Consider the following 12,500-nt stretch of genomic DNA (forward strand, 5'->3'; position numbering starts at 1 on the left):
GGTGTGGGATTTGATTGGGTGTGGGATTTGATTGGGTGTGAGATTTGATTGGGTGTGGGATTTGATTGGGTGTGGGATTTGATTGGGTGTGGGATTTGATTGGGTGTGAGATTTGATTGGGTGTGGGATTTGATTGGGTGTGGGATTTGATTGGGTGTGAGATTTGATTGGGTGTGGGATTTGATTGGGTGTGAGATTTGATTGGGTGTGGGATTTGATTGGGTGTGGGATTTGATTGGGTGTGAGATTTGATTGAGACACTCAGAGCTGATGAGGTGAGGAGCAGGTGAGGGAAGGTCATGAGAAGAGCTTTAACATTATTGAACACTATTTAAACCTCAGTTTAGTGAAGATCTTCACACTAGGGCTGTAACTAATGATTATTTTCATAATTTAAAACTTAATTTTAAAACTTAAACCAGAAACTGTTTGTGTCTTAAAGAGACAGAACTACTAGACTACCAAGATATAATTCATTCAGTCTTCCAGAAATATTGTATTATTTTTAATTGGTAACAAATACTGATTAAAACAAATATAGTTTGTTTATTTTGATCAAACTGTTTTAATTGGACAGTAATTAACGTCCTGCACTACAACGATTAGCGCTGTTTATCATCTACACTGTGAATGAGGAGTAACACAACGCTCTTTACACAATAAACACCGGACACTGCAGATAAAGCACTCGCACAGAATAAAGCACTCACACAGAATAAAGCACTCGCACAGAATAAAGCACTCACACAGAATAAAGCACTCACACAGAATAAAGCACTCGCACAGAATAAAGCACTCACACAGAATAAAGCACTCGCACAGAATAAAGCACTCACACAGAATAAAGCACTGCACTCACACAGAATAAAGCACTCGCACAGAATAAAGCACTCACACAGAATAAAGCACTGCACTCACACAGAATAAAGCACTCACACAGAATAAAGCACTGCACTCACACAGAATAAAGCACTCACACAGAATAAAGCACTCACACAGAATAAAGCACTCGCACAGAATAAAGCACTCGCACAGAATAAAGCACTCACACAGAATAAAGCACTGCACTCACACAGAATAAAGCACTCGCACAGAATAAAGCACTCACACAGAATAAAGTACTCACACAGAATAAAGCACTCACACAGAATAAAGCACTCGCACAGAATAAAGCACTCGCACAGAATAAAGCACTCACACAGAATAAAGCACTCACACAGAATAAAGCACTCGCACAGAATAAAGCACTGCACTCACACAGAATAAAGCACTCACACAGAATAAAGCACTCACACAGAATAAAGCACTCGCACAGAATAAAGCACTGCACTCACACAGAATAAAGCACTCGCACAGAATAAAGCACTCGCACAGAATAAAGCACTCACACAGAATAAAGCACTCACACAGAATAAAGCACTCGCACAGAATAAAGCACTCACACAGAATAAAGCACTCACACAGAATAAAGCACTGCACTCACACAGAATAAAGCACTCACACAGAATAAAGCACTCACACAGAATAAAGCACTCACACAGAATAAAGCACTGCACTCACACAGAATAAAGCACTCACACAGAATAAAGCACTCACACAGAATAAAGCACTGCACTCACACAGAATAAAGCACTCACACAGAATAAAGCACTCACACAGAATAAAGCACTGCACTCACACAGAATAAAGCACTCACACAGAATAAAGCACTCGCACAGAATAAAGCACTCGCACAGAATAAAGCACTCACACAGAATAAAGCACTGCACTCACACAGAATAAAGCACTCACACAGAATAAAGCACTCACACAGAATAAAGCACTCGCACAGAATAAAGCACTCGCACAGAATAAAGCACTCACACAGAATAAAGCACTCACACAAAATAAAGCACTCGCACAGAATAAAGCACTCACACAGAATAAAGCACTGCACTCACACAGAATAAAGCACTGCACTCACACAGAATAAAGCACTCACACAGAATAAAGCACTGCACTCACACAGAATAAAGCACTCACACAGAATAAAGCACTGCACTCACACAGAATAAAGCAATCACACAGAATAAAGCACTCACACAGAATAAAGCACTCACACAGAATAAAGCACTCACACAGAATAAAGCACTCACACAGAATAAAGCACTCACAGAATAAAGCACTCACACAGAATAAAGCACTCACAGAATAAAGCACTCACACAGAATAAAGCACTCACACAGAATAAAGCACTCGCACAGAATAAAGCACTCACACAGAATAAAGCACTCACACAGAATAAAGCACTCACACAGAATAAAGCACTGCACTCACACAGAATAAAGCACTCACACAGAATAAAGCACTGCACTCACACAGAATAAAGCACTCGCACAGAATAAAGCACTCGCACAGAATAAAGCACTCACACAGAATAAAGCACTGCACTCACACAGAATAAAGCACTCGCACAGAATAAAGCACTCACACAGAATAAAGTACTCACACAGAATAAAGCACTCGCACAGAATAAAGCACTCACACAGAATAAAGCACTCGCACAGAATAAAGCACTCACACAGAATAAAGCACTCACACAGAATAAAGCACTGCACTCACACAGAATAAAGCACTCACACAGAATAAAGCACTGCACTCACACAGAATAAAGCACTCACACAGAATAAAGCACTGCACTCACACAGAATAAAGCACTCACACAGAATAAAGCACTCACACAGAATAAAGCACTGCACTCACACAGAATAAAGCACTCACACAGAATAAAGCACTCACACAGAATAAAGCACTGCACTCACACAGAATAAAGCACTCACACAGAATAAAGCACTCGCACAGAATAAAGCACTCACACAGAATAAAGCACTCACACAGAATAAAGCACTGCACTCACACAGAATAAAGCACTCACACAGAATAAAGCACTGCACTCACACAGAATAAAGCACTCACACAGAATAAAGCACTGCACTCACACAGAATAAAGCACTCACACAGAATAAAGCACTCACACAGAATAAAGCACTGCACTCACACAGAATAAAGCACTCACACAGAATAAAGCACTGCACTCACACAGAATAAAGCACTCACACAGAATAAAGCACTCACACAGAATAAAGCACTGCACTCACACAGAATAAAGCACTCACACAGAATAAAGCACTCACACAGAATAAAGCACTGCACTCACACAGAATAAAGCACTCACACAGAATAAAGCACTGCACTCACACAGAATAAAGCACTCACACAGAATAAAGCACTGCACTCACACAGAATAAAGCACTCACACAGAATAAAGCACTCACACAGAATAAAGCACTGCACTCACACAGAATAAAGCACTCACACAGAATAAAGCACTCGCACAGAATAAAGCACTCACACAGAATAAAGCACTCACACAGAATAAAGCACTGCACTCACACAGAATAAAGCACTCACACAGAATAAAGCACTCACACAGAATAAAGCACTCACACAGAATAAAGCACTCACACAGAATAAAGCACTGCACTCACACAGAATAAAGCACTCACACAGAATAAAGCACTCGCACAGAATAAAGCACTCGCACAGAATAAAGCACTCACACAGAATAAAGCACTCACACAGAATAAAGCACTGCACTCACACAGAATAAAGCACTCACACAGAATAAAGCACTCACACAGAATAAAGCACTGCACTCACACAGAATAAAGCACTGCACTCACACAGAATAAAGCACTCACACAGAATAAAGCACTGCACTCACACAGAATAAAGCACTCACACAGAATAAAGCACTGCACTCACACAGAATAAAGCACTCACACAGAATAAAGCACTCACAGAATAAAGCACTCACACAGAATAAAGCACTCACACAGAATAAAGCACTCACACAGAATAAAGCACTGCACTCACACAGAATAAAGCACTCACACAGAATAAAGCACTGCACTCACACAGAATAAAGCACTGCACTCACACAGAATAAAGCACTCACACAGAATAAAGCACTCACAGAATAAAGCACTCACACAGAATAAAGCACTGCACTCACACAGAATAAAGCACTGCACTCACACAGAATAAAGCACTCACACAGAATAAAGCACTCACACAGAATAAAGCACTGCACTCACACAGAATAAAGCACTCACACAGAATAAAGCACTGCACTCACACAGAATAAAGCACTCACACAGAATAAAGCACTGCACTCACACAGAATAAAGCACTCACACAGAATAAAGCACTCACAGAATAAAGCACTCACACAGAATAAAGCACTCACACAGAATAAAGCACTCACACAGAATAAAGCACTCACAGAATAAAGCACTCACACAGAATAAAGCACTCACACAGAATAAAGCACTCACAGAATAAAGCACTCACACAGAATAAAGCACTCACACAGAATAAAGCACTCACACAGAATAAAGCACTCACAGAATAAAGCACTCACACAGAATAAAGCACTCACAGAATAAAGCACTCACACAGAATAAAGCACTCACAGAATAAAGCACTCACACAGAATAAAGCACTCACACAGAATAAAGCACTCACACAGAATAAAGCACTCACACAGAAGGCATGTTTGTGTTTACAAATACAAGATGCGGTGTTTAGGAATGGGTTTAAAAAGTGCAGTACAGATGTGCCATGAAGTTGCCATGACAACCTGCTACTGGTAAACGAAGCTTACAACGCTTGCCCCGCCTCTGGGGCCTTCTGATTGGTCCAGTGTTCTGTGAGTGACATTGATGAGCTGCGCTCCCATGCCTTAGAGGACTTGGATCACACACTTTTAATTTTTAACTTTTGATTGTACTCTCCGCCATTCTTCCCATGTGCGCCTGGAACAACGCTAGGGTTGAATGCGTGGTGATGTGCGCCAGCCGACTAATCCATAATGTCATTCATTCACAACGATTATCGATTATTATCGATTTGATCGATTCGTTGTTTCAGCCCTAGATTTTACACACACACACACACACACACACACAAAATGAACCGAGTTCACCGAGTCTGACCTGAGGTGTTACCTGTACAGGTGCGCCGGCCATCTGCAGCCTCTTGGGCACGTCGGCGTAACCTGCAGAGCTGAGGTTCGTCTTCCAGACCAGCACCTGTAAGACACATTAGCATGTTAGCATTTAGCCTCACACACCATTTAACACTCTTCTGTACTGTGAGAAACTCCAGCAGCACATAAACCTGTTAGAACCTGTTCATTTAAAGACATTTACTTTAACACGTTTTTCTCGATTTAAAATAAAGACTAATGAACTTTACAGATGAACTAGATCAAACACACACCCACACACACACACACACACATTAACTGACCTGTTCGTCTGAGCCTCCGGAGGCAAAGTGATCTCCAGTTCTGGAGAACGATACGCAGGATGCCGGACCCTGAACACAAACACAGCAATAGTTCTACACTTCAGCTGTTTCAGAATAAACACTTACTGATGGACAATCTTCAGTTTATTAATGTTTTTAATAAATGTGATAAATGTGCACAAATCAGTTAAAAGTCTTTTTTTTTTTTTTTTTTTTTTTTTTAGAGTAAGAGCAGTGACCAGTCGTTTCTCCAGATAAATACATTAACACACTTTATAATCTCATCAGGTTCAGCAATCATCATGAAAATGTAAAAAAGTCACATAGATATGATCATCAGGTCACGGAGCGTGTTTACTACAGAGACATATGTTACATTCTACACGAGGCACTGAGGCAGCTGGTCTGAGGAAGTTGGTGTGAAGCAGCTGGACTGAGGCAGAGGGTCTGAGGCAACAAGTCTGAGGCAGTCTCATTCATCTACTATGCCTATGTTATAGAGTGTTATACATGAAGGACAATACAAGCAGGTGGTTAGTTACCTCGTTAGATCACAGCTCGTTAACACACACTACCTGATGTTTAATTCCAAAACTTAAACCCCAGTAGATTTAGGATCAATTTATTACTGATTTATTGATGATGTCACGTTGTATTCTCACTGAACAGATAATCCTGACACATGTGAGTTCTCAAGCTGTAACAACTGAGCTGCAGTCACACACACACATATAACACACACACACACACACACACACATATACTATATTGCCAAAAGTATTCGCTCACCTGCCTTGACTCGCATATGAACTTAAGTGACATCCCATTCCTAATCCATAGGGTTCAATATGACGTCGGTCCACCCTTTGCAGCTATAACAGCTTCAACTCTTCTGGGAAGGCTGTCCACAAGGTTTAGGAGTGTGTTTATGGGAATTTTTGACCATTCTTCCAGGAGCGCATTTGTGAGGTCACACACTGATGTTGGACGAGAAGGCCTGGCTCTCAGTCTCCACTCTAATTCATCCCAAAGGTGTTCTATCGGGTTGAGGTCAGGACTCTGTGCAGGCCAGTCAAGTTCCTCCACACCAGACTCTGTCATCCATGTCCTTATGGACCTTGCTTTGGTCACTGGTGCACAGTCATGTTGGAAGAGGAAGGGGCCAGCTCCAAACTGTTCCCACAAAGTTGGGAGCATGGAATTGTCCAAAATGTCTTGGTATGCTGAAGCATTCAGAGTTCCTTTCACTGGAACTAAGGGGCCAAGCCCAGCTCCTGAAAAACAACCCCACACCATAATCCCCCCTCCACCAAACTTTACACTTGGCACAATGCAGTCAGACAAGTACCGTTCTCCTGGCAACCGCCAAACCCAGACTCGTCCATCAGATTGCCAGATGGAGAAGCGCGATTCGTCACTCCAGAGAACGCGTCTCCACTGCTCTAGAGTCCAGTGGCGGCGTGCTTTACACCACTGCATCCGACGCTTTGCATTGCACTTGGTGATGTATGGCTTGGATGCAGCTGCTCGGACATGGAAACCCATTCCATGAAGCTCTCTGCGCACTGTTCTTGAGCTCATCTGAAGGCCACATGAAGTTTGGAGGTCTGTAGCGATGGACTCTGCAGAAAGTTGGCGACCTCTTCGCACTATGCGCCTCAGCATCCGCTGACCCCGCTCCGTCAGTTTACGTGGCCTACCACTTCGTGGCTGAGTTGCTGTCGTTCCCAAACACTTCCACGTTCTTATAATACAGCTGACAGTTGACTGTGGAATATTTAGGAGCGAGGAAATTTCACGACTGGATTTGTTGCACAGGTGGCATCCTATCACAGTTCCACGCTGGAATTCACTGAGCTCCTGAGAGCGACCCATTCTTTCACAAATGTTTGTAAAAACAGTCTGCATGCCTAGGTGCTTGATTTTATACACCTGTGGCCATGGAAGTGATTGGAACACCTGATTCTGATTATTTGGATGGGTGAGCGAATACTTTTGGCAATATAGTGTATAACACACACACACACACACACTCACAATATAGTGTATAACACACACACACACACTCACAATATAGTGTATAACACACACACACACTCACAATATAGTGTATAACACACACACACACACTCACAATATAGTGTATAACACACACACACACACTCACAATATAGTGTATAACACACACACACACTCACAATATAGTGTATAACACACACACACACACACTCACAATATAGTGTATAACACACACACACACACTCACAATATAGTGTATAACACACACACACACACACACACACTCACAATATAGTGTATAACACACACACACACTCACAATATAGTGTATAACACACACACACACTCACAATATAGTGTATAACACACACACACACACTCACAATATAGTGTATAACACACACACACACACACATACACACACAACACACACACAGGGGCGGAACAGGCTTCAGCTTGCGGGTGCACTGGGTTTGAACACTTTCATGATTTTATCACTGTGTATTTTACACAAATTAAGTTCATACATTAACACACACAACTGTATCATGTAAGGGAGGACACACTCGGGACAGGGCAGTTACACTCCACCTCATGCCGTGAAGGAGTGTGTGTTATTCTGGGATAACTGGACCCACTGGACAACTGGACACACTTGGGACAGGGCAGTTACACTCCACCTCACACTGTGAAGGAGTGTGTGTTATTCTGCTTACACCACAGACGTTCACCTGCTGCTACACACACCGTTTCATCGATCCATTAAGTCGCTCCTTCACCAGCCTCTCTCTCCCTCCATCTCTCCCGCTCTCTCTCTCCCTCCATCTCTCCCGCTCTCTTCCTCCATCTCTCCCGCTCTCTCTCTCTCTCTCTCTCCATCCCTTCCCCCCCCCCCCCCCCCCCGCCATGAGGACTCCTCCATGAACTTGACATAAAGCTCTCCTTAAAAAGGCACCACATGTATGATTACACTACAATTAAAACACATTTTTAAATCTGTTTATTATTATTCTTTAATGATGTGGAGTGTTCAGAACGTATTAGAGCAAGTGCATTAATATAAACCTGTGGAGGTCAGTCAGTGAGGGTCAGATCACACTGGAGTGTTCAGAACTACAGCGTAATTACCCTTCATTTCAGATTCACGTCTCGATTGGCTTATCTCATGTTTATATTTAGAAGCCTGCTCTTTCGCAGTACTCCAAAGGTCAAACTGAGCACAAAAAAAATGCATTTTATAATAGACAAGAAATAAATACATTTATAAAATACACCAAAGAAACTGAATCATCTGACATCATACTGCAAAGTGAAATGGCCACTACTGAACTCCTGTACTGAATCACACTGTACCTACTGAATCATATTGTACTCTACTGAATCTTTGAATCATACTGTACCTACTGAATCATACTGTACTCTACTGAATCTTTGAACCATACTGTACCTACTGAATCATACTGTACCTACTGAATCATACTGTACTCTACTGAATCTTTGAATCATACTGTACCTACTGAATCATACTGTACTCTACTGAATCTTTGAATCATACTGTACCTACTGAATCATACTGTACTCTACTGAATCTTTGAATCATACTGTACCTACTGAATCATACTGTACTCTACTGAATCTTTGAATCATACTGTACCTACTGAATCATACTGTACCTACTGAATCATACTGTACTCTACTGAATCTTTGAATCATACTGTACCTACTGAATCATACTGTACTCTACTGAATCTTTGAATCATACTGTACCTACTGAATCATACTGTACTCTACTGAATCTTTGAATCATACTGTACCTACTGAATCATACTGTACTCTACTGAATCATACTGTACTCTACTGAATCTTTGAATCATACTGTACCTACTGAATCATACTGTACTGAACACTGTACTAATTTTATACTGAACTGATGAATCATGTTTCATTGAATTGAATATCAGATCATACTGAATCATCTTGTATCCTAAACAATTGTACTGTGACTAAGATAATTTGGATCCGGATTTTATTGTCTATGCTGAAAGAAATGAAAGTATTAAAGTCTGTGAGTGTGTGTGTGTGTGTGAGAGTGTGTGAGAGTGTGTGTGAGTGTGTGTGAGTGTGTAAGATGACTCATACATGAATAGGATGCCCCTCCTTTAGAATCACTTTACCTAGAAAAGGTGACTGCGTTTGTGAGTGTGTGTGTGTGTGTGTGTGTGTGAGCACGAGCATAGCAGGGTGTGTGTGTTTGTACAAACTACACTCCCCAAAGCCACAAAGCCGATCTGTCATTCTAAAATAAGCGTCTCGTACACACCGCTCCCTCTGGATTCCATACAACTTATATTTATCTGGATTATTCATCTTTTCCTGTTCTCTGTTTCACCAGCTCTGGGTCATATGATCATTTTTCTGTGTGTGTGTGTGTGTGTACTGTATTATATTTGTTCAGTCTGGATTTTATTAGAAGGTGTGTATTAATGCTGCTGTAACCGTACGCAAAACTAACGCCAAACAAAATGTTGTCCATTTTGAAAAAAATCATCTTTTTCTCCTAAAAATCATCACAGGATGTGGAGCACAGCACCGGGAGATGAACCCGAAATAAACGAGTGTCCTCTGCTTATTGATATGCGTGACATGTCCATGAACTGCAAATCAATTTGAAGTCACCGAACAGGAAGTGAGGCCATTTCTCAGCAATGCTTTTATGTATTGGCATCAAACTGGTCAGCAACAGGAACGGATTTTAACAAACAAGCTTCGAGTTCGTTTGTAACTGGGGTGGCTTACTGAAAACAGGAAGTGAAGCGACATCAAATGTAGTACATCTCCGTGGGATCACTGATGGTCCCAAAGTTCTGCTCTTCCTTCTTCGGTGAAAGGTGGTGCTATAAGAGTGCTTAATCGCTTATTACAGTTCTAATTATTTTTGTGATTAGCATTCAGAAAATTTAAAAGTTAATCTAAAAAATAATGGGATTAGGGTCTATCACGTTTTAAAAGATGGTTTTGAGTTGATCCACACTTTCATTGTTAAAAAGAACCTGATAATGTGACTGATTTGTTCTAGTTGCTGAGTTAAAGCTGTGATGAACAGACTGGGGAATAAATATGCGAATAAATACATTTTTTTAAGGCAGACGCCACATGGGAGAGACAGACTGTTCCACTTCATCACTGACTAATAATCACTCAGAGCCACAGACCGTCTCTCACACACACACACACACACACACACACACTCAGCTAGCCAAAAGTCACAGCTTCTGCCATGCCAGGATCTTCACGCCTTCCATTAGGGTGAAACAGAAGTGAATCCCTCAGACAGTGAGAACATAACGAGAGACGATTTCTTTAATTAACAAACATCAAACCATGCTGAGGGGCGGAGTCACTGAGGGGCGGAGTCACTGAGGGGCAGAGTCTCTGAGGGGAATAACAGCCACCAAGGCGTCCTCACTAACACAACCTCACAACAGCATTGGACCATGGTGGCATTTTATTTCATAAACACAACTGTGCTAGAACGTCATATGACTCTGTGTGTGTGTGTGTGTGTGTGTGTGTGTGTGTGTGTGTGTGTGTGTGAAGCTGAATCAGCAGCAGGGTGGTGTGATGTTACTGTTATCAAAAGTGGTTGTTTTCCTACAACACCACATCCACAAGTATTTTATTCCTTCCTTTACTCTTCGCCAATAATTTCTAAAAAAACTACACTTTTTACTTCTTATCCATTTATAGTTACATTTTACTGAGTCACTTCCTGTAATGTCTTGTCTCTCTTCAGCTATAAACACTCGTCCCCTCAGCAGTCTCTCTTTATTCTCTCTCTCTTCAGCTATAAACACTCGTCCCCTCAGCAGTCTCTCTTTATTCTCTCTCTCTTCAGCTATAAACACTCATCCCCTCAGCAGTCTCTCTTTACTCTCTCTCTCTCTTCAGCTATAAACACTCATCCCCTCAGCAGTCTCTCTTTACTCTCTCTCTCTCTTCAGCTATAAACACTCGTCCCCTCAGCAGTCTCTCTTTATTCTCTCTTTCTTCAGCTATAAACACTCATCCCCTCAGCAGTCTCTCTTTATTCTCTCTCTCTTCAGCTATAAACACTCGTCCCCTCAGCAGTCTCTCTATATTCTCTCTCTCTTCAGCTATAAACACTCATCCCCTCAGCAGTCTCTCTTTATTCTCTCTCTCTTCAGCTATAAACACTCATCCCCTCAGCAGTCTCTCTTTATTCTCTCTCTCTTCAGCTATAAACACTCGTCCCCTCAGCAGTCTCTCTATATTCTCTCTCTCTTCAGCTATAAACACTCATCCCCTCAGCAGTCTCTCTTTATTCTCTCTCTCTTCAGCTATAAACACTCGTCCCCTCAGCAGTCTCTCTTTATTCTCTCTCTCTTCAGCTATAAACACTCGTCCCCTCAGCAGTCTCTCTTTATTCTCTCTCTCTTCAGCTATAAACACTCGTCCCCTCAGCAGTCTCTCTTTATTCTCTCTCTCTTCAGCTATAAACACTCATCCCCTCAGCAGTCTCTCTTTATTCTCTCTCTCTTCAGCTATAAACACTCGTCCCCTCAGCAGTCTCTCTTTATTCTCTCTCTCTTCAGCTATAAACACTCGTCCCCTCAGCAGTCTCTCTTTATTCTCTCTCTCTTCAGCTATAAACACTCGTCCCCTCAGCAGTCTCTCTTTATTCTCTCTCTCTTCAGCTATAAACACTCGTCCCCTCAGCAGTCTCTCTTTATTCTCTCTCTCTTCAGCTATAAACACTCGTCCCCTCAGCAGTCTCTCTTTATTCTCTCAGCTACTCATTTTACTGAGAAACCGTGAAGAAGTGTAAAATTCTCTGTCCTGAAGATGTGGAGAACATAGCACTGACACTGGAGACTCCTTCCATCTTGTTATCTATGTGCATGTGTGTGTGTGTGTGTGTGCATGTGTGTGTGTGTGTGTGTGTGTGTGTGTGTGTGCATGTGTGTGTGTGTGTGTGTGTGTGTGTGTGTACCTGGTGTCCGTGCAGTGTGTATAACAGTCTTCCCTCCAGCAGGTCGAGGATTTTCAGTGTGGAGTCGGTGGAGGCAGTGATCAGGTGATTGCCAGCCGGATGGAAGGACAGTGAGTTC

The 12,500-nt window shown here is 41.9% G+C and overlaps 1 protein-coding gene across 2 annotated transcripts in view; it reads right to left on the reverse strand.

Annotated features, from left to right (window-relative positions):
* Positions 1 to 12,500, reverse strand: part of poc1a (POC1 centriolar protein A) — a 57,199-nt gene that overhangs the window by 17,257 nt on the left and 27,442 nt on the right. The window contains exons 8-10 of one of the 2 annotated variants that reach the window (XM_058373351.1): positions 12,383 to 12,500; positions 5,353 to 5,421; positions 5,049 to 5,132 (exon numbers count right to left, since the gene is read on the reverse strand). The exon at positions 12,383 to 12,500 is cut by the window's right edge and continues 16 nt beyond it. In XM_058373351.1, the coding sequence (XP_058229334.1) occupies positions 5,049 to 5,132; positions 5,353 to 5,421; positions 12,383 to 12,500 (271 nt within the window). Of the gene's footprint in view, positions 1 to 5,036; positions 5,133 to 5,352; positions 5,422 to 12,382 lie in introns of both variants that reach the window. The other variant, XM_058373350.1, reaches the window with a different exon arrangement.

This window comes from Hemibagrus wyckioides, linkage group LG21 (genome assembly GCF_019097595.1).
Source record: "Hemibagrus wyckioides isolate EC202008001 linkage group LG21, SWU_Hwy_1.0, whole genome shotgun sequence".
Classification (NCBI taxonomy): Eukaryota; Metazoa; Chordata; class Actinopteri; order Siluriformes; family Bagridae; genus Hemibagrus; species Hemibagrus wyckioides.